At 43.0% G+C, this 25782-nt stretch overlaps 1 protein-coding gene across 1 annotated transcript in view; it reads right to left on the reverse strand.

Annotated features, from left to right (window-relative positions):
- Positions 1-23366: 23366 nt before the first annotated feature.
- STXBP3 (syntaxin binding protein 3) overlaps positions 23367-25782 on the reverse strand; it is a 113531-nt gene continuing 111115 nt past the window's right edge. Inside the window, exon 19 of the mRNA XM_030206194.1 lies at positions 23367-24127. Coding sequence (XP_030062054.1) covers positions 24024-24127 — 104 coding nt within the window. The 3' untranslated portion in view covers positions 23367-24023. The remainder of the gene's footprint in view (positions 24128-25782) is intronic.

Raw genomic sequence — 25782 nt, forward strand, 5'->3', positions numbered from 1 at the left:
AACATATTTATAAATGATCTAGAGATGGGAGTAACTAGTCAGGTAATTAAATTTGCTGATGATACAAAGTTATTCAAAGTTGATAAATCGCAAGAGGATTGTGAAAAATTGCAAGAGGACCTTACGAGACTGGAAGACTGGGCATCCAGATGGCAGATAAAGTTTAATGTGAGCAAGTGCAAAGTGATGCATGTGGGAAAGAGGAACCTGAACTATAGCTACATGATGCAAGGTTCCACATTAGGAGTCACCGACCAGGAAAAGGATCTAGGTGTCATCGCCAGCTAAGAAAGGAAATAGAATGTTAGATATTATTAGGAAAGGAATGGAAAACAAAAATGAGGAGGTTATAATGCCTTTGTATCACTCCATGGTGCAACCGCACCTCAAATATTGTGTGTGATTCTGGTCACCACATCTCAAAAAAGATATAGTGGAATTAGAAAAGGCGACGAAAATGATAAAGGGGATGGGATGACTTCCCTATGAGGAAAGACTAAAGTAGCTAGGGCTCTTCAGCTTGGAGAAAAGACGGCTGAGGGGAGATATGATAGATGTCTATCAAATAATGAGTGGAGTAGAACAGGTAGACGTGAATCACTTGTTTACTGTTTCCAAAAATACTAGGACTAGGGGGCACGCAATGAAGCTACAACATAGTAAATTTGAAATGGAGACAATATTTCTTCACCCAACATGTAATTACATTCTGGAATTCGTTGCCAAAGAATGTAGTAAAAGCAGTTAGCTTAGTGAGGTTTAAAAAAGGTTTGGATAGCTTCCTAAAAGAAAAGTCCATAAGCCGTCAAGATTGGGCAGGAGCAGGTGGAGACCACTCCTGCCCTGTTCCACTGCACTACGAGGATTTTTTTTTGTTACATTTGTACCCCGCGCTTTCCCACTTATGGCAGGTTCAATGCGGCTTACATGAGGCAATGGAGGGTTAAGTGACTTGCCCAGAGTCACAAGGAGCAGCTGCCTGTGCCTGAAGTGGGAATCGAACTCAGTTCCTCAGTTTCCCAGGACCTCACTTCTGGGTAAGTCTAGGAGTTGGGTCTGATGGATGGGGGAGGGCTTTCTTCTTGGACTGGAGGGGTTGTGGGAAGGGGGTTCAGAGGACCTGTCACATGAGCTGCCTTAAGGCAGCTCATGTGACAGGCCCCTTTATCCAGGTCCTGGTTCCGCTGAATATCAACGAGGACCTGGATAAATGCCGGCAGCCAAGTATGCCTGGATATTGAATGCCAGTGCCCGGACATGGCCCAGCAGTGAATATCCAGGCCTAATTCAGCCTGTGGCTGTTGGCAAACAAACTGACCACTCTGGTTGAGTATTGACTGGACAATTCTCAAAATTAGAATACATAAGCTTGCCTCAATAACATTACATTATATCACCCATACAGATACAGCCCACCCAGTTAACACCACTAACCTAATATTAATAATTTAAATATCAAAATACATGTAAAGAACCAAATCCTTTATAATAATTTCCTACTCCAACGTTCTGAAGCTGACTCCCCGTGGCACTGAAGGGTTCGTAGGCTCCATGCGGTTCGTGGGGTTCGTGCTGCCTGTAAGCATCTGTCTCACTGTCCCGCCCTCGCATCCAACGTAATTATGTCAAGGGCGGAAAACTGAGAGGGAAGGGGACGCAGCATAGTTGCTCCTGAGTCGCCGCTGGACAAGGTGCTCTCTCCCTCGCCCCTCCCGAGTCATGGCTGGACCCTGTCCCCCGGCCCCAGTCCCCCTCACCCACCCTGCTCCACGATGGACACTCCCCACAGCTGCAAGCAAGCCGTCCCGCCGACCTCCCTCTCCTCTCCCAGTTCGGACCCCCCCCCTCCTCCCCGACCGACTCCCTCCTGAGTCGCCGTTGGACCCCCACCCTCTCCCCTCCCACCTCGCCGCTGAACCTGGAGGACCCCACCCTCTCCCCTGCTCACTCCCGAGTCGCCGCTGGAGCCGCTGCTCTCTACCTCCCCCCTCTCAAGCCGCTGCAGAACCCCATCCGCCGCCCAGAGCCCCCCTTACCCACCCTCCTCCCCGATGGACACTCCCCCTCTCGAGTCACCGCTGGACCCCGTCCCCCGCCCAGAGCCCCCCTTACCCAACCTCCTCCCCGATGGACACTCGCCGCAGCCGCACACTCCCCGTCCCGCCGCCCTCCCTCTCATCTCCGAGACCGGGGTCGGACTCTCGGTGACGGAGGCCGCCAGGATGGCGGGCGAGCACCTGCGGTGAGTGTTTATCGGGGAGGAGCCGGGTTCAGGCCTCTGGGCGAGAGACGGGGTCCAGCGGCGACTCGGAAGGGGGAACACTGCAGAGTTGCCAGGCAAAGGAACGCGATGTCACACGCATGAGGGTGTCGTCGTCCCTCCCTTCCTCCCTCCCAGTTCCAGGCCCCCTCCCTCTGAATGTTAAAAATCCTCTTCACTTACCAAGTCGGGTTTATGGCGTCCGGCAGCAGCGGTAAAAGGCGTGCAGGCTCGGCCCTTCTCTCTCTCTTAGCTCTGGTCCTGCCCTTGCGGTAACAGGAAATGAGGGTGGGACCAGAGCTGAGAGAGAGAGAACAGCTGAGCCTGCACGCCTTTTACCGCTGCTGCTGCCGCCGACCGCCGTAAACCTGACGAGGTAAGTCAAGATGACTTCTAAACTTTGGAGGGAGGGATGCTGGAACTGGAAGGGAGGAAGGGAGGGACGACAACCCGGGAACTGGGAGGGAGGGGGGGACCCTGGAACTGGGAGGGAGGGACCCTGGAACTTGGAAGGAGGGAGGGAAAACTAGTCATGCTTGGAAAGAGAGTTTCAGATCCGTCCCATGGTCTATTTTTTCCGGAAGGGGGTGCTCTCCCCCCTTTGTAGAAACTAATTCTCTATATCTAAGAATCTTTCTTTTATTCTTTCTTTCTTTCTCTCTGTTCTGTGACCTTTGTATGAGGAATAAACTTTCCTTCCTCATTTTCTCTTCTTTATATAATTAGTCTGATTACTTATAATTACAACTTGCAATTGATATGCTGTGCTGGTGAGTAAGAATAAAAGACTTTTAATTCTCTAATTCCTGTCCAAATTTTCTGTAAGATTTTGTAATATGTTTAGAGAATAGCAAGACCAAACGCGCGCAGCCTAGTACAGGGGGGGGGGGGGGGGTCATCCCTGAATCCCTCCAGTGGCTATCTGTCATTTAAGGCACCTTTTTATGTCGTCTTCATTAGAAAAACAGGTCTAGACCAAAACATTGAAGTTGTCGCCCTAGACGTGTTGTTTTTGTTCTGTAATGGCTGTAAAACATCCAAGTGTTAGGTACACCCTAATCCCACTTTTGAAATGCCCCCAACATGACTCCTTGTGATTTGGACGCACTGCAGACAAAATGCATAGATGTCTACAAAGCAGGTTTCGCAAAATACCGATTTAAACGTTTTGAGAAGAAATCCGTTCAAATTGTAGTCTATATTTAACAACCAAAAAAAAGAAAAAAGTGGCGAAAAAGACCTCAGTCAAAAAGGAGCTCTATTATATAGCAAATGCTAACTTACTTAGGCTTTCAATAATCATTGGTCATAAAATAAATCAATTTTTCTTTTTATAATGTACCACATATCTCAACTCACTTTTTTGCTACTTATTTGGGTTTCTGCCAGGTACTTGTGACCTGGATTGGCCACTGTTGGAAGCAGGATACCAGGCTAGATGGACCATTGGTCTGACCCATTATGGATATTCTTATGTTCTCTCCTGCAGGTCCTTAAAAGAAATAAAAATTGCTGCTGCTTCACAGCCGCCACTAACCCACAGGCTTCCAAAACAAACTGCAGCTCTCTCTCAGCTTCAGTTCACAAAATGCCTTCACTCTTTCTGAAACGTTTGTGTCCATGCGTTCAGATGCCTTAAACTCTCACTGCATTCGGCAAATATGGCTAGGCTGCAGTTTCTAAACACAAGGCCCCTTTTGCTGTGCCCCTTGTATATACATTTACCTCTTGGGGTAGAAACAGGTAACGGGGGAAGGTCCCATCCTCATGGATGGAGCTAGGCCAAGCATTCTCAGAGCTTCGGGTTCACAGCAAGTCTTAATCTTTCCTTGGCAGCTTCCTCTTTCTCCCTTGGAATTCTCTTTATGGCTGCCTTAAAACTCTAGCAGTTTCTGAGCCCTGCCTTTTCGCCTAGGAAGATGTCAGAGCTATACTCAGTCTGTGCTGGTTACTAGGACCAGGAACTATATTTCTTAGCCCGTGTACATCACTCCCTGCATGGGCAGGATTACCTTCTTCATTGACTAAGCCTGTTTGCCCATCCCCCGAGGTTCACTGTGTTCTGATTCACACCCTTTTTTTTTTACAGTCCAGGCTCTGATTTTCTTAGGTAGGACTTTATCTAGCATTCTGTCTCTTGGGATTATCTTCAGGATTTGGGGCAAATATGGAGGTTTATACTGGCTTGTTTCAACTTAAATTTCCAGAGTTTGGCAGAGTAGCATCATCTTCCTATTCCACCCTGTAATTGGAGGCTGTCTGCCTCTTGGCATTTCTTGAGTGACCTCTCCCCCAAGGCTTTACACAGTGTCCTTCATCTTGGGATATGGCTGCTGTTTCTTTAGGTAGAAGGGATTTTCTCTACCTTTCTAACTATATCCCATGACTCTGAGACCTGTTGCCTAGGTCACCTGGAGACTATGCTGCCCAAACCCCTTTACCAGCTGTAACCAACTTGATTGATCACAATATTCTATATCCATGAAGCCTCCTCCACAATAGTGATGCAGAGCAGAACTAGGACATCTCCCCAGAGAACTCACCATACAAATAAATAGTTGATTCTGGTATTTTCTCAATAACAGCAAAGTAAGTTTTCCCCAGGCATCTTATGAAGTAATACAGAACCCTACAAAAGGATCTACCAAATAAATCTACCATTCCATAATAGCACCAGCTTTCAAAACTCACAAAAGGATCTACCTAGGAAAAAGCAGCACTGTAAACATTGCAATGATCTTGAGACCATCAATACAGCGATTCTGAAAATTGAACAAGCTGGATTACCAGAGATCCTTGCTCAGATACTCAGTTGTAATAGAACACCTGGCCTAGTCACACATTCAGAACACAAATAGCCCATCTTTTTTTTTTTTTTATTGATGGCATAATACATGTAGAACCGTGCAAACAGAATTGTCCAATAAAGTCAAAGCCTTCCACAATTTGCAGATACAAAATAACCAACACCTTCTACACATTTCCCTTTTTCCCCCATAATCACTCCCCATCTCATACCTCCCTATCATATGCACCCCCCTCCTTACCCGTCCCCTTAAACACAACTTTTTCATAACAATTGAAGCATTTCTCATCAAAGAAAACCAAGCAAAAACAAGCAATTTGCATAAGTACTTTAATACCCCCCTCCTTTCCCCCGCCCCTTACCCCTTGTACTTCTTCTATGATGCTTCACCATGCCTTGCCTTAAGAATTAAGTATTCTGCTCTGTGCCACTGCCGTCAGAGAATCTCAAAACGGAGCCCATGTCTGGCAAAAAGCTGCCCCTCTAGGTGAGGCCAAGTCACCCACCGCTCTACTGTGATCATAACCTAAAAGTAGCAAAGTAGACAAAAATTAAACTAAAACCCAAAGAAACAAGACTCAGAGGAAGAAAGAGAGATAAAGTCTGGGTGAGATGCACCACCAAGACATAACTATGAGAATTTGAGTATGCGTAGGAGAGATGCAGATGAGACCTTGATCCATCAGTCCCCCTATATACAACTCTCCTGAGATTAAATGTTGATCAACAGATTTTTCAGCTAGGGATTTGGAGAAAAGAATCAACATCCGAAGTGACTAGAAAGGATTTTCAATGGAGGGATGCACATATATACAAAGGAAGAGAGAGAAGCAGAAGGGGGAGGGAGAAACATCAGAACAATAGACAGAAACTACAATTGGTTTCAACCACTAGCATTTCTGCTTATAGCACTTTGCTTTGCATATTTAGCCTTATATAATATGCACTATAGGTGGCCCTCTATTTGTGAAAGAGAGTTGATAGTCACCTTTTTATGTTAGCACAGACTTTTCCATATTCTTATTAGCATTTGTTTTATGCATCATTTATCATGTGTTCATATTTGTATAAATGCTGTATTTTATCTCATTTTTGTTGTTAGTGCACATATACTGCCCTGTCCTCCTCTCACTATATATGTACTTTATTTATATTTTATGTTGAGTCTTGTGCTTTATGACTATTGTTTTGATTGTTTGTAATACAGTACCCCTGAAGCACCCATGAATGGGTGAAACGTGGACAATGTTGGGTGATATTTTAATAAAGATTTATAGTGAAATTACTCCTGGACCTGCTGTGTTGCATCTGTTCTTGGTGTGGATCAACTAAAGTCTCAAGTAATCTTCTTAAGTTATAGGAAAGACTTTTAACAGTTCAGGAAAAAAAAATATGTATTTTGTCCCAACAAACCATACCAGACATTCACAAGGATAAGCCAACAAAAAAATTGCTCCAAGATTAAGTGCCTCTTCTCTTAATGTTAGAAAAGCTTTCTTACAATCTTGTGTAGCTTTAGTAATGTCAGGGTAAATGATTCACACTTTCTGTCTATAGAAGAGAACTTGAGAATTATGAAAGTAAAACTTCATGAGTCCTGCTCAATACAAATGAGACTAACAAAGTACACCTCTGAGCTGACTCTGTCGTAGACTCCTCCAATATAGCTAAAATATTCAAATCCAACTGTCCATCTGGTGCACAATCAGTTGAAACTTCTCCCTGGGAATTCCTTGAAATATTAATATAGACTACCTTATTCAAAGAAGGAATAATTTTTGTATCATAACATTTTTTTGGTATTTTTTTATTCTATCTAGGCAGAACTTCGTGAAAAAACCTTACTATTCAAGAATTTATAATACATTGATGTTTTCACCTCAGTATCTAACCAACAGGATGTATGGAGGCAGATCCAGGTTTAATTCTGGAAACAAGAATGCAGATAGTATTAACACAAAGGTAAGAATTTGTTAATACAGATAAATTCGTAACTCGGCAGATTGCAGCAGGGATACAAATGTCATTGCTAGGCTATGTGTTAAAATCTGGGTCAGGCCTTTGGTTACTAGAACTCATTAGCATCTGACAGCAGTTCAGTGAACTATGTGAATGTACTGTGATCAGGGACGCAGAGACACACATCTTCCCTGCCCCACCCCCTTACCTTCCTATGTTGTCTCCAGTTCCTGTGCGCCGGGACCTGGGTTATTGCGTTAACTTGGATGTCCTTTCAAAAATGCCCCTCCATGTTATTGTTTAAACTACAGGATGGGGAGACTTCCGGTGACGTCATGACCGCGAGGGGTTGAAGAAAAAAGATCTCTCCGGCTTCAATCCCCCCTCCGCATGATCAGCTCACAAACCGCGATCTAAAATTGAAATTCGCCGCAGCCTAAATCGCTAGAGAGGCCGGCAACGAACATTTTAAATTAATTGGCGGCGTGATGGCAGCGAAAAATATACATAAAGATAAGCTCCGTGGTAGAGGAGCAGAAGACAAGATGGCGCCGCCCGCAAGCCCGCCGGGCCCGACAGTGTCATCGGCCTGGATCGCCGAAATAACTTCAGAAATGTCCTCAGTGTTAGAAGACATGTTGGATCGCCGGCTCTCCCCCATAAACACTAACCTGGAAAAGGTAAAAGAACAGCTCACGGATCTTTCTCGGGACTGTGCAGGCTTTCAAGCACGTGTGAGTGAAATTGAGGATAGAGTAACGGAGGTGGAGACAATACAAGATATAACTCAAAAAAAGCTGCAGGCGATGGAGGAAAAGATTGAGGACTTAGAAAATAGGTCCAGGAGAAATAATATCCGAGTGGTGGGCCTGCCAGAAGCGTTACCCGAACGGGGCTTGGAGGTCTTTTTGGCACGCTGGTTTGCCAGTGAACTACAGTTCCCAGAAGCCTCGGGGCCAATACAGATAGAACGGGCTCACCGCATCGGGATGAAAATGACTGGCACCAATAAACCAAGAGTGGTAATTCTAAGATTTTTGAATTATGCGCAAAAACAAGAAGTGATGAAGCTGCTGAGAACTGGAAAAGCATTGGAGTATGATGGAATCCCAGTAAGATGTTTCCAAGATTATTCAGCAGGGGTAGCAACACGGAGGAGACAGTTTTCGGAGGTTTGCTCAACACTATTCCAAAAGAAAATAAGATTTGCACTACAATACCCTGCCAAATTGCGGGTCACGCATAACGGTATTACTAAGACATATGAGACGGCAGGGGCGGCTAAAGAATTTCTACAACAGCTGGGAACAATATCTTCAGATGCAAGTTGAACAGCATAGAAAAGAGAACACTCTGAGAACACTGAGTAATGTTATAAGGAAAAGTCAGCAGAGACCTGACTGGTCAATATATGACAATACAGCAATCTCCCAGCCAAGAACAAAGATGGACCACTTATAGTAGCAGAAGGCTTGGCAAGATGGCTGCAGTTGGAAAGTTAAGGTTCAATGGTTTGTGAGTTAGACTTGACTTTTTTTTTTTTTTTTTTTCTTCTCATCTTGTGCTGTTGATTAAGACACTATATGGCAGACATGGCCAGTGGGTGAACCGGTTTGAACCCCTGGTAAGAGGGGTGAGACCCCGTAAGTGTCTGATCAGCCTGACAATGAAAGTTATGTTTAATGTAACAATGTATAATGCGGAGGGGGGAGGGAGAGACGTAAGGAAGTCGAGGTCCTAATTGGTGGACCTGAGAATAAGGGATACAGGATTTGGGGGGGGGGAGGGGGTGGGGGGAGGGAAGAGGGATGCAAGCAGGACACAAGTCTTAATTAGAAAGGATGTAGAACATAACAGTGAAGCTGGCACAGTGGAGGTGCAAGTGGGGGGGGGGGGCAGAGGCTGGGATGTCCCCCTCGATTACAACAGTGGACATCTGTGGATATAGGCACACACCTTCAAATCCAAGAATAGTAGAATACTAACGTGGAATGTAGGCGGAGTTAATTCGCCAATCAAACGCTCTAAGATTTTACAACAACTAAATAGGCAGAAAGCAGACATAGCACTCTTACAGGAGACGCATCTGAACCAGATTGAACATGCCAAGCTCAGCACCTGGTGGGTTGGGGATTGTATAGCAGCAAATGCACAAGGTAAAAAGGGAGGAGTAGCGATACTAATTAGAAAAGGCATAGCCTCGGTAATTAATCCACTTCTGATTGATACTGAAGGCCGTTATGTTATAATGGAAGTGGTAGTTGGGAGACAGAAACTGCTAATCTGTAATGTTTATGCTCCAAATAGATACGATAGGAAGTTCTATCAAACTTTGATTAATTTTCTGATCAGGCAACCGCACGCAGCTATAGTGCTGGGGGGTGATTTAAATGCAGCTTGGGACCCCTCTCTGGACAGATCAGCCCCGGAGACGGCCTCTTCATGTTATAATAATAGAGGCCTCTTACAATTGAGCCAGATGCTAGGCCTGGTTGATGTGTGGCGGGTGCTGCACCCAGGTGAGAAAGACTATACACACCTGTCGCGGGCCCACTCCACTCAGTCGAGAATTGACTATATTCTGACATCACGTCAGATGTTTGGGGAAGTGACAACAGCAGAGATAGGACCGTACATGGTGTCGGACCATGCCTGGGTTAAGATAGAATGGATACCAAGTGGTACAACCCCACAGGAATATAAATGGCAATTTCCCCTGGAGCTCAGCTCAGATCCAGTGCTTAAAGGTAGATTACAAGCTCGCTGGGCGGAATATAGCACTCACAATCAAGAACACATAGAAGACCCAGTTTTGTTTTGGGAAGCGGCTAAGGCGGTTCTTAGAGGCGAAGTTATAAGTCACACGCACTTTGTGAGGAAGACACGAGATAGAAAGATCTTGCGTTTAAGTAACCAACTTTGTAAGACACGGAGGAGATATGGGGAGACACATGCGATAGGTGATAAACAACAAGTGTTAGAGCTTCAAACCGCCTTAAATGTACTTTTGCAAGAAAGGGCACACAAGTCACAGCTCTACTATAGATATATGCTTTATAAACACGGTAATAAAGCAGGCAAGTTAATGTCAAAAATAATTAACCCCCGGGGAGGGACTAAGAACATTTTGGCACTGAGGCAAAGGGGGGGGAGGGCTCCACACATCAGATAAAGCAATATGTGAAACTTTTCGGGCCTTTTATCAAGGGCTGTACGCTTCCCCAGAGGAAGAAGGTCTGTTAAATCAGATGTATTTAGAAAATCTGGCTTTACCAAAGCTTACAATACAAGAGTTGGACAGTCTCAATCAATTAATTACTGAGGATGAAGTCAGTCTAGTTATTGCCCGCAGCCCGCGACTAAAAGCCCCGGGACCGGATGGTTTAAGGGGAGAATTCTATAAATTAATGGAAGGAGGAGTTATACCTGCAATTACTAGATTTTTGAACCAACTGATAGAGAGACAGAGGTTACCCCCAGACTTGAATAGGGCTCAAATAATAGTCTTGTTGAAGCTGGGGAGGGACCCTCTAGAGCCGACATCGTACCGGCCTATCTCCCTATTAAATTATGATACCAAGTTGTTGGCAAAAATCTTGGCTAATAGACTGGCGAGGCTGCTCCCAAGGTTGATTCATGAAAGTCAGGTGGGATTTGTGGGAGGTAGAGCAGTGAGTAAAAACTTGAGAGCAATACTGACATCATTAGAACACAGCTCGCAGGCGAAGGTAGCATCATTGCTGATCAGCTTTGATGCGGAAAAGGCCTTCGATAAGGTTCACTGGAAGTTCCTTTTTGATACGCTGGAACATTATGGATTTTCAGGGAGATTTGTTGAGGCAATTCATGCTTTATATGCCAACCCATGTGCCACCCTGAGAGTAAACGGGATAGAATCGGAAAGTTTCTGTATTAGGAGGGGCACAAGGCAGGGGGGGGCCCATTGTCCCCTCTTCTCTTTGTTTTGGTTTTAGATCCCCTTATCAGAGATATCATGGCAAACCCTTTGATCCGGGGAGTTGGCTTAGGGACCCACATGTTTAAGATTGCAGCATTTGCGGATGACATTTTGGTACATCTCACAAACCCAAGGGAATCCTTAGACACGTTACTGGAAACCTTTCGTGAATATGGCGATTACTCAGGTTTCCGTATTAATCTAGACAAATCAGAAGCGCTGGCTTTGCCAGAGGTGAACCAGAGGGACTGGGTCCCTGAATTTCCGTTGAGATGGGCTAGAGAGTCTTTTAAATATTTAGGAATCCGACTCACAATGAATACATTAGATTTATATCAGTTGAATGTTAAAATCTTACTGGAATATACTAAAGCTAAATTGGACTCTTGGATGAGTTTGCCACTGTCATTAATGGGACGGATACATGTAGTACAAATGGTGTTGTTTCCGCGCTGGTTGTACGTTCTTCAAACTTTACCCATACGCCTATCGCGGTCTGATTTGAGGCGGATGATGCGTCTTTTTAGTAGATTTTGTTGGGCAGGCAAAAAGCCCAAAGTTAGCCAAAATCTGTTAATAGGGAGCTGGAGACAGGGGGGAATGGGTATCCCGGATGTGTTCCTATATAATCAGGCGTGTTTGCTGCGCCACTTAGGTGATGTGGTGAATGCCACACAATATTACACACCTATGGGCTTGGAGGAAGCTTTTTTTGCTCCCTATGACATATTAGCATTGCTCCATTTACCTCGTAGTCAGCTCCCTTCTAAATTTAAAAAAAGTATAATACTGCAGCCCCTTCGGGAGGCGTGGCAGTGGTGGATGCGGCAAATGGGGGGCCACCCACACGTTACAGATCAAATCCCAATCGTAGGCAATCCTGTTTTTGAAGCAGGGATAGATAACCCGACATTTGGCAGATGGCAAGGGCTGGGCATCACAAGATTGGAACACCTATTATTGGACAATGGGGAAATGATAACATTTGACGCCATTCAAGATAAAGTGGGATCAGCTTGGGGCAATAGATTTGCCTATGCACAGGTCCGACACTATGTGAAATCCTGAGCCAAGTACCCCTGAGAGGGCGGATGGGGAGCTGCTAAGGGTTTTTTTGAGGAGTTACAGATAGAGAAACAATCTGTATCAGCATTGTATGGGGCACTGGCTAGGCGTAGGTCCCAGAGGCAATATGTTGATCTTAAGCGGAAATGGAAACAAGATCTGGGGACCTCCCTGGCAACATGGGATGTGTCAGCCACCTTGAAGGGCATCCGGGCGTTGGTAACAGATGAGAGGCTGAGGGAGTGTGGTTAGAGTGGTCCTACGGGGGTATATGTCTAGAACACAACGGCTCATATGTTGGGGCCGGGACAACTCGGGTGTTCTAAATGCGGAGGGGGGTCCCAGCTCGTTTATATCCTGCATTATGGCAATTGCCCCAAGGTTGCGCCATGTTTTGGCAGAGGGTAAGAGGGGTTTTGATTCGATTGGGGAACAGAGTTCAAGGAACGGAGCGGCAGTTTCTGTTGGATCAACCAAGAGCGTTTTGCTCCATTAGGCGCCCCTGCTATAATGTTATGCAGGAAGCTGAGCTTGGTAGCGCGGAAGGAAATGCATTATGCAATACTAGGTCTCATCGGAAGGACCAGCTACTGGCATTGGCGCAATCAGGTGCATCTTCTGGCCTCTTGGGTGGGAGGCTAGGGATTCAAAACAACGCCTAAACGTAGAGTAGTGCGCTTTCTTACAGATTTGGACACCATACCTGCAAATACTCAGCCCAAGGGGACGTAGTCTGCTTGTCAATGCCTGATAAATAGCGGTATATTGGAGAGTAGGGCACCATGTAGTAGTAATTAGTCTAGAGTGGATCTGCTTGCAAGGGGGAGTAGGGGACTGGGTGGGGGGCTGGAGGGGTTGAGTGTGATGTATATGGCTAAAGCCTGGCAGTGCTCTAGAGCTTTAATGTTTCATTTTCTGATATTTGTGATAAGCACTATCTTACCTAATGAAGTATTCAAGGGTATGATATTAGGAACATGAGTCATTTAAACCTAATGTTAACATGGGCCAAGGAATTGTTAAGAGGGGAGGGGGGAGGAAAAATGGGGACGAAAAGTGTTTGGCGAAGTTGATATGTTGCCAAGAATGCTGTTTTGTATATCAAGCAATGCTATATGCATATTCTACATACTTTGTATTGTGATAATCGTTAATAAAACAGTTTAAACATAACTACAGGATGGGGTGACGGATGGAAGCAGATGGGTTTGGGTTGTCATCTCCATCAAATCAAAAGCAGGTGGATAGAGGAGAAAAAACAAAAGAAATCTTAATCACTCATCACAAAGTAGAAGAGAAGACCAGATATGCGAGCTGATGCCTTTACAGTTATATAGACCATAGCTATTGGAGTTTCCTCAATAGCTACATAGTAACATAGTAGATGACGGCAGAAAAAGACTGCACAGTCCATCCAGTCTGCCCAACAGACAAACATATGTGTATACCTTACCTTGATTTGTACCTGCCTTATTCAGGGCACAGACCGTACAAGTCTGCCCAGCAGTACTTCCCACTATCTAACCACCAGTCCCGCCTCCCATCACTGGCTCAGGCACAGACCGTAGAAGTCTGCCCTCCACTATCCTTGCCTCCCAACCACCACCCCTCTTCCCCCCACCTGCTCTGCCACCCAATTTCGGCTAAGCTTCTTGAGGATCCATTCCTTCTGCACAGGATTCCTTTATGCATATCCCACGCATGTTGAATTCCGTTACCATTTTCATCTCCACCACCTCCCGCAGGAGGGCATTCCAAGCATCCACCACCCTCATCTGCTGAAAAAATACTTCCTGACATCTTTCCTGAGGCTGCCCCCTTCAACCTCATTCATGTCCTCCGCGTTCTACGCCTTCCCATCTCCGGAAAAGATTTGTTTGCGGATTAATACCTTTAATTAATCTGTTGTCTGTTCTCATGTAATTGCGGCTTCATAGCCACTTTATTTTGTCTTATCACTCCTTGAGGCACTCAATTACTATTCTTTCCTCTGATCAAATTCCATTTACTACCATCCTCTCTTGTCTGTCTGTCAGCCAGTTTCTAATCCAGTTCACCACACTTTGGGTCTTAACTTCAGCCTTCTCAGTTTAGTCATAAGCCTCCATTGAGGAACTGTGCCAAAGGCTTTGCGGAAATCCTCTGGTCACCCAGTTAAGGAAGTCAATCAGATTGGTTTGGCATGATTTTCGTTTGGTAAAACCATATTGCCTCAGATCACGTACCCATTGGATTCCAGAAAGTTCACTATCCTTTCTTTCAACTGCGGCAACAGTTTCCCACGTCTTCTCTATCACCATTTTTGTGAAGAGGGCCCACATCCATTCTTCTCCAATCTTGTGGATCCTCTCTTGTGTCCAAGGATTTATTAAGCAAATTTTAAGAGGATCCACCAGAAGTTCTCGAGCTCCATTCAAAATTGGCGATCGCCATCACAGTACTACGTAAGCCACATTGAGCCTGCAAATAGGTGGGAAAAATGTGGGATACAAATGCATAAATAAATAAAATCCTAGGATGGATCTCATCCGGCCCCTTGGCTTTGCCCACTTTCAGTTTTTCAGGCTGTTCATAAACACTTTCTTCTGTTTCTCATATATTCTTTTGTCAGCCGATCAGCTCCTTCTCCAAGATTTGCTTCTGTGTATTTGTTTAGCATATCCACTTTCCTCATCATCACCTTCCACATAGTGGTTCTCAGCAGCTTTAGTCTTACAATTCCATTTCTAGTCTTCATTTTTTTCTCTAATATACCTGAAAACGTCTTGTCACCTCTCTTACATTTCTAGTAGGGGTGGGCAATTGACGCATTAAATAATGCAATTAACATGTTAAAATTTAATGCAGACCAGGCTTTTTAACACCACCTGATTTTGAATGCCTGACCTCCGTTCCACCCCCCCCCCCTCACATGTTTCCTGTACAGATTTTGTCTTCATAGAGTGTCAAGCAGCGGCAGTGATTGCCACATGTGCATGCTGCTGACCCAGAGCCTTGCCTCTGTCACATTTTGCCCTCCCTCTGACGCAACTTCCTATTTTGCTGCTGAATGCTGAAAAGACAAGGCTTCTGGGCCAGCTGAATGCAGCATGTGAGAATTGCTGCCATTGCTGGAGTCATTGCCACTGCTAGAGCCAGAACTAGATCCGCTACTGCTGCCGTTGACATTGCCACTATCATTCACAATCCCCCTAGGACCAAGGTTGGCCAGTGTTTCGCATGTCTGCTTCAGGGTTCAGTTCACTGGGGTTTACAAGACAACGCTTCACTCTTATTCCTTGATAAGATAAGTGCATTGTCTTATTATATTGAGACTTGAAGTCAGACAGGATAATATTTTCATGGAAGGTTTTTACCAGTGATGAAGATACAATCCGTGAGATTGATGTATAGCTCTTAAAATCTTGCAATTCGGAGCTTTTGAGGCTTTTCCTTCCATCTAAGAATCCAGTAGAGGAAGTTTCTTTTGTGGAATATTTATATTTTTGTTAGATATTGGTTATCAGTGATTCCACACTCTTATTGTATCAATTTGCAGCTAGCTTGTCCCATGAATTGCTGTTGTATACTTTTCATTATCTTTTTATTTTATTCTGAAAGCTTCAAAAGAGTTCTGAGAGTTAAATTCAAGATAAGTGCTTTCTTTTCTTAGCCTTTTTTGAAATACGATCTTTTACTGGTTTTGCTTCTGCAAAGGTATTTGCAATTCTCTGTCACCAAAACAAATGTGCTTTGAGAAAATGTCCCTTCTCAGACTGTAACTGTAAGCTTTAATTGCTTTCTGACACTCCATGAAGGAAATTGAATGTCTTTTTAACTGTACTTTCCTCTCAATATACCCAGCAACAATGATTTGCAGCAAGCTAAACCAGAATCTTTACATGCAGATAAAAAAAAAATAAACACGTGGAGGAACATTTTCAATATGACATCTAAGTCTGAATTGGGACGTTTTACTGAAAATGTCTCAAAAATAATCTAGGTCACAGCCATAATCGGATCAGAAAAATGTCTACATTTCTGGTTTGATTGTGGCTTTGAGATAGACATTTTGAGGCTGAACACAATCCATTTGTAAGTAACAGTTTTGAAAAACAAAGGTCCCAGGAAAAAAACAAGCCATAGGACATCTGTCTGGCACCATTCCTAGTGAACTGGCCACACAGACATCCCAGCAGTGCAGAGGGGCAGCCTACTGGTCAGTGAAGTAGACTTCACAGAGGACCCAGGTACAAATCCCACCTAAACCCTTCATATTGTACAGTGAGCACCTCAGGAACAGAGAAAATTTACTGTACTTAAAGGTCCACCACAAATAGTCCTCAGGCTTGCAGGTAACTTATATATTTGGGTACAGGAGGTATTTTCAATGTTCCAGAGGGCTGATATAGTTGTACTGAAATGAGTTAAAGTGGGAATTAAACTTGGCTCCCATTGTTCACTGTCCACTTCACTGACCACTAGGCTACTCCATACACTTGGTTGCTGATTTCTTAGTAATGGAATGGAAATACTTCAAAAATAAATAGAAGGAAATATTTTTTCAGTCAACGAATAGTTAAGCTCTGGAACTCTTTGCTGGGGGATGTAGTAAGAGTGGTTAGCGTATTTGGGTTTTAAAAAAGGTTTGGAGAAGTTCATGGAGGAAATGTCCAGTTGCTATTGAGAAAGACACGGGGAAGCAACTGCTTGCCTTGGGATTGGTAGCATGGAATGTTGCCATGATTTGGGTTTCTGCCAGGTACTTGTGACCTAGCTTTGGCCACTGTTAGAAACAGATGGACCATTGGTCTGACCCAGTATGGCATTAAGAACATAAGAGTAGCCATACTGGGGCTGTCATACAGACTGATATCTAGATCTTTGGGGGGTGAGGGTGGGAAGGGTTCAGTGACCACTGGGGGATTAAGGGTGGTTCATGCCTTGATCCCTCCAGTGGTCAACTGGTCATTTAGGGCAGCGTTTTTAGACTTAGTCGTGACTGAACCGGCGTAGATAGAAATGTACTTCTTTCTGCCCTGGACCTTTTTTTCTGTTCCATTATCGTTAAAAAAAGTCCAGATTGAAAGCCCACCCAAGTCCCACCCAAAACACACATCCAATACGTCCCCTTGCTATTTGGATGCACTCAGTGAAAAATGTTCCAATTCCTGCCTTTTCAAAAATCGCAATTTAGATGTTTTGGCAGGAAAAACATCCATCTGCCACTTTGTGCACTTTTGAGACATTTTTCTCTTTTGAAAATGAGCACCTTAAAGATGCAGCTGAACCAGGAGTACTGCCTATGCAGAAAAGATTTATTCTTCCATCCAACCCTTCAGAACAAGCTGTGGAAATGTTGATGAATGTGTGCTACTGGTAAAAGACAGTGCAGACATAGGGGTTCAAAGAAGTCTAGGAGCAGAGCTGATTGGAGGGCTAAGGCACTTAGAAGCCCTTTACAAGGGTGCGTTAGGTGCTACACGTGGTACCTAAAAGAGAGAGGCTACCAAGCCCCCCTGGTGGTAATTTTAGATTTGCCATGCGCTCATAACCATTGATTTATTTCCCTCCCACGCATGTTGTTTCCAACAGTAATCAGCAGTTGGTGCACACTGACCAGTCACCACGCCTGTAGTGCGTGAGCCCTTACCACTAGATCAATAGGTGGCATTAAGGGCTCAGGCCGGTTTTGGACGGGTGCCAGTTTGTTTTACCACATGCCCTTTTCCTGTCCATTTTTTAAAGCCCTTTTTTGCAGATGTGGTAAAACTGGCCTGGTGCGTGTCCAATACACTTGCCTACACTGGTACCCCGATCAAAATAGCCTTGACAAAATGGCCACCGACAAAAAAGCTCCAAACAAAAAAGCCCCTGACATAACAGCCACTGTCAAAACAGCCTGCCCACAATTAGCCCCCTGACAAAAGGGCCTGATCAGGCTGCCCAGAATATGGCACTGCATTTTTTCCTAATAATCTTACCTTGTCCAACGGGAATAAGGTTTGACAATAATGATGACAATATTGGGGTGGTTTTAATTAGCATGTTGATGGAAGAATAGTTTCCTTAAACAGCAGAACAGATCATGAATACCAGTTGGTAGCTATAGAATTTATTTACTTATATATGCTTTATACAATGCAATGCTGGTAGGAGCCTTTATCAGTGAATATTTCACTTCTAGTTTATCATCTTTTTTTGTGTTAATTTTTTCTAGGGGGCTATTTTGTCAAGGGTTATTTTGTGGGAGGGGCCATTTTGTTACAAGGCTGTTTTGTATGGGCTTTTTTGTCAGGGCTATTATGTCAGGGTGCCGCCTACACTACTGCAAGCCACTTTTTACCACAGCTTAGTAAAAGGACCCCTTAACTGTGTTGCTTCTCTTCTTGCAGTCTATGGGGGGAGGACTACTTAGCCAGCAGACATGAGCCAGACACCAGCCAATAAGCAAAGAATATGTGACAGTAGGCGCAGGGTTCACATGCCTAGGGAGGTGACCAATGAGAGTGAAACTACAAACTAATCAGGAACTAAGACAACCAGTAGTTCAAAATACACCTGGACTTCAAATGTAAACAGCTATAACATGCACACATGTAGTGAGGGCAGAACAACGCCATCAAAAATAAAGAATGCATATGGATGTTGATGGAAACCAATATTTCACTAACATGGCAGCTGATTTCATGATAAAAGGAAGAATATAAACCAAAGCCATCTTTAAAAAAAATAGCTTAAAAAGTGTTCTGCAAGTAGGTAGATGTAGAATTCAAATATAAATGAATCTTTATTCGGCCTTCAGCAGAATAGTTGCAACCATTACAATATGCTTTCCAGTTCTAGTAACAAACTGTGTTTGCACCAGCAGATTCTGAATTCCATTTGGATCAAGCCATAGAGACTGCAAACAGTATGAAGAAGACCACAGAACGAATGGTACAAGCCATTTCAGCAGATCTGGCAAAAGCTCACAGAATTTTCAAACTGGTTAATTGCTCGCTTTTCTACTCTGTACAGATGTGAGATGTTCATATAACAGAAGAATAAAAGAATTGCAGAATGTGGCTCCAAAGGAGATCCATTTAGGACTTACTTATCTTGCCTTTTGTAAAGTGTGTAATACCTGGTTACTCCAGAAAGCATTTTTATGATTTCTACTTTTAGTATGATTTTACATTTAAGGTTCTATTTATATGTTATTGTGAGATCATATTTGATTACATATGTATGTAAGCTTGTGAGTAACATGGAGGTTTTCTGGGCAGGCAGTTCATAAATTTTAATAAATAAAAAAAGAGAGAGCTACTGTAAATACAGCTACTTTGCTTCCTATCTTCTAGCAACACTAGTAGCATAACATGCACATGAAATTTAATTCCCAACACAGGAATGGAAGGTAGAAACCAAACTTTGCTATAAATCAAAATTATAATTCGTTTTTCAAATACTAAAACACAGATGTAACAGCTCAGTCAGATTTTTTATTTTACTCATTGGTTAGGCTGAAGGGAGACCAGAGCACTATTTAGTCCCACTGACAAAAGGGCCTGATCAGGCTGCCCAGAACATGCATTTTTCCCCCTAGTAATCTTACCTTGTCAACGGGATAAGGTGACAATAATGATAACAATATTGGGGTTTTTTAATTAGCATGTTGATGGAAAAATAGTTTCCCTTAAACAGAGAACAGATCGTGAATACCAGTTGGTAGGCTATAGAATTTTATATACTTATATATGCTTTATACAATGCAATGCTGGTAGGAGTCTTTATCAGTGAAGATTTCACTTCTAGTTTATCATCTTTTTTTGTGGTATTAATTTTTTCTAGGGGGCTATTTTGTTGGAGGGGCCATTTTGTTAGGGCTATTTTGTTACAAGGCTGTTTTGTCTGGCTTTTTTGTCAGGGTGCCGCCTACATTACTCATTATTTACCTGTTTCTCCATTTTACTTTCATCTTCTTAAAGCAAAGTGAGGCCCACAAGACAAAAGTAAAATGGCGAAACGGGTAAATAATGAGTAAAATAATAATTTTTCTGTTTTCGGCTATTTCAGGGATAGTACATAAGTACATAAGTACATAAGTAGTTGCCATACTGGGAAAGACCAAAGGTCCATCTAGCCCAGCATCCTGTCACCGACAGTGGCCAATCCAGGTCAAGGGCACCTGGCACGCTCCCCAAACGTAAAAACATTCCAGACAAGTTATACCTAAAAATGCGGAATTTTTCCAAGTCCATTTAATAGCGGTCTATGGACTTGTCCTTTAGGAATCTATCTAACCCCTTTTTAAACTCCGTCAAGCTAACCGCCCGTACCACGTTCTCCGGCAACGAATTCCAGAGTCCTAATTACACGTTGGGTGAAGAAAAATTTTCTCCGATTCGTTTTAAATTTACCACACTGTAGCTTCAACTCATGCCCTCTAGTCCTAGTATTTTTGGATAGCGTGAACAATCGCTTCACATCCACCCGATCCAGTCCACTCATTATTTTATACACTTCTATCATATCTCCCCTCAGCCGTCTCTTCTCCAAGCTGAAAAGCCCTAGCCTTCTCAGCCTCTCTTCATAGGAAAGTCGTCCCATCCCCACTATCATTTTCGTCGCCCTTCGCTGTACCTTTTCCAATTCTACTATATCTTTTTTGAGATACGGAGACCAGTACTGAACACAATACTCCAGGTGCGGTCGCACCATGGAGCGATACAACGGCATTATAACATCCGCACACCTGGACTCCATACCCTTCCTAATAACACCAACATTCTATTCGCTCTCCTAGCCGCAGCAGCACACTGAGCAGAAGGTTCAGCGTATCATCAACGACGACACCCAGATCCCTTTCTTGATCCGTAACTCCTAACGCGGAACCTTGCAAGACGTAGCTATAATTCGGGTTCCTCTTACCCACATGCATCACTTTGCACTTGTCAACATTGAACTTCATCTGCCACTTGCACGCCCATTCTCCCAGTCTCGCAAGGTCCTCCTGTAATCGTTCACATTCCTCCTGCGACTTGACGACCCTGAATAATTTTGTGTCATCGGCGAATTTAATTACCTCACTAGTATTCCCATCTCTAGGTCATTTATAAATACATTAAAAAGCAACGGACCCAGCACAGACCCCTGCGGGACCCCACTAACTACCCTCCTCCACTGAGAATACTGGCCACGCAATCCTACTCTCTGCTTCCTATCTTTCAACCAGTTCTTACTCCATAATAATACCCTACCTCCGATTCCATGACTCTGCAATTTCTTCAGGAGTCTTTCGTGCGGCACTTTGTCAAACGCCTTCTGAAAATCCAGATATACAATATCAACCGGCTCCCCATTGTCCACATGTTTGCTTACCCCCTCAAAAAAATGCATTAGATTGGTGAGGCAAGACTTCCCTTCACTAAATCCGTGCTGACTTTGTCATCATCAGTCCATGTTTTTGTATATGCTCTGCAATTTTATTCTTAATAATAGCCTCCACCATCTTGCCCGGCACCGACGTCAGACTCACCGGTCTATAATTTCCCGGATCTCCTCTGGAACCCTTCTTAAAAATCGGAGTAACATTGGCTACCCTCCAGTCTTCCGGTACTACACTCGATTTTAGGGACAGATTGCATATTTCTACAGTAGCTCCGCAAGTTCATTTTTTAGTTCTATTAATACTCTGGGATGAATACCATCAGGTCCCGGTGTGATTTACTACTCTTCAGCTTGCTGAACTGACCCATTACATCCTCCAAGGTTACAGAGAATTTGTTTAGTTTCTCCGACTCCCCCGCTTCATATATTCTTTCCGGCACCGGTGTCCCCCTCAAATCCTCCTCGGTGAAGACCGAAACAAAGAATTCATTTAATTTCTCCGCTACGGCTTTGTCCTCCTTGATCGCCCCTTTAACCCCATTTTCGTCCAGCGGCCCAACCGACTCTTTGGCCTGGTTTCCTGCTTTTAATGTATCTAAAAAATTTTTACTATGTATTTTTTGCTTCCAACGCTAATTTCTTCTCAAAGTCCTTTTTTGCCCTCCTTATCTCCGCTTGCATTTGGCTTGGCATTCCTTATGATCTATCCTGTTACTTTCAGTTGGTTCTCTTCTCCACTTTCTGAAGGATTGTTTTTTGGCTCTAATGATTTCCTTTATCTTACTGTTTAGACTCTTGAAGAAGCCTAAGCGAAACGGGTCTGTTGGGACCTCACCCCATAAGAGAGCAGCACTACAATAGCCAGTGCAATCCACACAGTACAGATAAGTAATTTTTTTGACATTGTTCTGTGTTTGTGTTAACTTTTGTTAGGAGGTTTTTCAGCTGATGATTACTTTTTTAACGTTCTGCACTTCTTTCTTAAGATTCTGGTTACTATACCGTGTAGAGCAACGGTAGTACGAAGCTTTTCCTCCACTTCTGCCAACAAACCTTAGATGTGGTCAATTAATGTATTTGGATGATCCACGTTACTTTTTGATGTAAACAGACATAACAGAAGAATTCCCATATTGTTAGTTTTTGTATTTATTTCAATAAAGTACATTCATAGAGGTCTTTTGCTATTTTATTACATTTTTTAAGAGAATGTAATTGTGAAAAGGTGCTAGATTTGCAACATATTTAAAGGTACAACACTAGCTATGTGGTAAGTTTAGGAGTGAACTTGATCATGGTCTTTCTTTGGTGTCTCTTGTTTTAACCAGACTAACTAGTGCTTTTGACAGGCTCCAGCCACAAGTTACCAACTGCACTACTCCATCAGTGTTTCTTGACCCTACTAGGGCATAACTACCAAAGTCCTATAAATCCAATCTTTTGATTAGTGCCTACAGCACACTTCTGGACAGGTGACATTTGAACATCATCCCTGTACTACAGTCCAAAATGAAGGTGGAAGATGAGGTTTGGTAGAGGTGTGTGTGCTGATTCCATTAGAATTTTAGAACCCATTAGTGCTTTCTCTAATACCAAAGCACCATATGGCATCCCATATACATGGCAGACATTGGCCTGTGACACTGAAAGAACATTGACCCCCCCCCCCCCCCCATTCAATAATCTTGAGTGCACATTTGTTTACATAGCATATACAATTGTGCATACAGGTTATAGAATACAGTTATGCGTGTACCTAATTGCCACTAACAACCGATAATCGGTGATTACAAACCTCAAAAGGCTCATTTTGAACCATCTATGCTTGTCCAGAAAATATAACTAGTACCTCTTCGTATATGATTACAGTTCACTAAGAATCAGGCAGAAAGTTAGAATGCTCAACGTCTCTTCTGTACTACAATCATAAAGGCCTCAAAACCCGAAACCCAGTTTATCAAAACAAGAACATTTTTAAAGTTCTTTATTTTGAGTAAAGCATATAACAGTCTATTACAGTATCAGAGTAGAAAATATTTTCACTTTCTACTAATAAGCCAAACTCAGTGAACATACTGTACACGCCTCAAGAGGGTGACCCACTCAAGGCAAAAGTTGCAACCACACATAATTACCATTCAGATCAGTTGCACGTAAAAGTTTTACCTTTGGAAAGCTAATATTGTTTCTTTAAACGGAATGGATTCCAACAATGTTTAGAAAGCAATATGATTTCATAATTATTGGAGAATCTACATATACCAGATCCAGCATATGCAAACTGGGCAGACAGCATCTTCTTGGTTTTAGCATATCTTAAGGCTATTAAAAATCTTCTGGTAACTACACATTTTAGAAATCTATGGTTAGTAAAATACTGTCCACATATGAATCACAATACCACGCTGGTATTCAGGGACAAACAGCTGCAATATTTAACAAGTAGGGGGAGTATGAGTTATGGAATTTTTTCCAACCCCTCTGAGTAGGTGTGAGATACTCAATATTGAAGACATTACTCTATATACTCTGTAAAAATATATACATATTTAATTACAGGCAGCGATTTTTCTTTTGAATACAGTGCAGCTTAAGACAGAATCAAGATACAATGATGCTTGGTTCTATATTCGATTATAAGAGGAGAAGGTATCCTGGGTCACTTTGGGTTTACTGAGTGCCTTCATGTCATCTAGTAGTCTTTCAGGTGTCAAAATGTGAGTTGAACCTGGTACAATAAAAACAATATTTTAGTAAGTGTATATATACTGCCTTCTGTTGCTTATTTGAGGTGCTTTACTGCACACCATCCCTCTGGTGTGTTGTAAGGTGTGAAATTCAAAATTAAGTAATCTGAAATACCCAAGCATGATAAACTGTACTAGATGCTCTGTGAGTATTACTATCAGATCTTTTATTTAAAACAATTTCTGTCATTCTGTCTGCCTTCTGATGGGTTACTTCAGTTTCATAGTCAAATAAACTAATGTTAAACAGATGATATATTAGTATCTCTAGAAGCTGCAATTCCATGGTTAGACATACCCTGGAACCATAACTTTCTCCTACACTGGCATCACTTCCAGTGAAAGATGAATTGGGCAAGTTTGGCTTCTTACTTGCTGTTGCCTCATTCTCTGCCAACTTCAATCTGAACTCGGAACAGCATGGGATCTCCTCAGTGCTGTTAGACCAACCATAGGAATCAAAGAACACGGGGAAGTATAATCAGTGTGACCAAACCCTCAATCCCTTAACAGTTAACACTGTTCATGATGTGCAATGTTCAGAATAAGAGACACAGTGGCATCAGCCATCAATGAAAACAGCTATAGACCTCTTATAGCCTATGCTATTTCAGATCAAAGCTTGTATAATAGCTTAAATTATCTGCCAGAGTGCTCATATAATACATTCCAAATTGTTATTGAATCCTTCATACTTTAAAAATATCAATTTAGTTGTCAGTGTAGTATCAAGGGGTCCACTTATCTTTAGTTGTGCTAACCACACTATGTATTAGCAACTTCTGAGAGTACATTACCCGACACCCACTACAAATAATGGTGTTTCGGTCAGCTAAAGACCTGCATCTGGGGTTTTCCTTTTAGCAGTCGCAGCAATCTGAAAATTCTAAAATCACCAAAGCGGCATTCACTGGGAAAGACAGCAGTGTATTCCACTTTGGTGATAAAAGGCTAATCTGCTAAAAGGCAAATCCCGGATGCAGGTCTTTAGCTGACCGAAACACCATTATTTGTAGTGGGCGTCGGGTAATGTACTCTCAGTTGCTAGTACATAGTGCGGTTAGCACAACTAAAGATAAGTGGACCCCTTGATACTACACCGACAACTAAATTGATATTTTTAAAGTATGAAGGATTCAATAACAATTTTGGAATGTATTATATGAGCACTCTGGTAGATGATTTAAGCTATTATACAAGCTTTGACTTGAAATAGCATAGGCTATAAGAGGTATTATAGCTGTTTTCATTGATGGCTGATGCCCCTGTGTCTCTTTCTACAGAGTTAAGGGATTGAGGGTTTGGTCACACTGATTATACTTCCCCCCCATGTTCTTTGATTGTTATATTGGGGAGTTTGTATTTTACTTCAGACCAACCATAGGAGCCAACTTTTCAAAATAATTCGGGGTGCTCAACTTGGCACAAATGACCAAGTTCATATAAAGGAAATTAAAAATGGTGGATTGTGACCATAACTGGTCAGGCTAAATGAAGAGCACAGCAGATGGTGCACACATAAGGACGACTTGTGGATAAAAGATATGCTAGGGGTAGCACTGTAGGTCCCACCAGTCTCTTTTCCTCTGCAACCCCATCACCACCACTGTTTACCATCCTATTCCCAGCCCATCTA

This window comes from Microcaecilia unicolor, chromosome 6 (assembly GCF_901765095.1).
Source record: "Microcaecilia unicolor chromosome 6, aMicUni1.1, whole genome shotgun sequence".
Classification (NCBI taxonomy): Eukaryota; Metazoa; Chordata; class Amphibia; order Gymnophiona; family Siphonopidae; genus Microcaecilia; species Microcaecilia unicolor.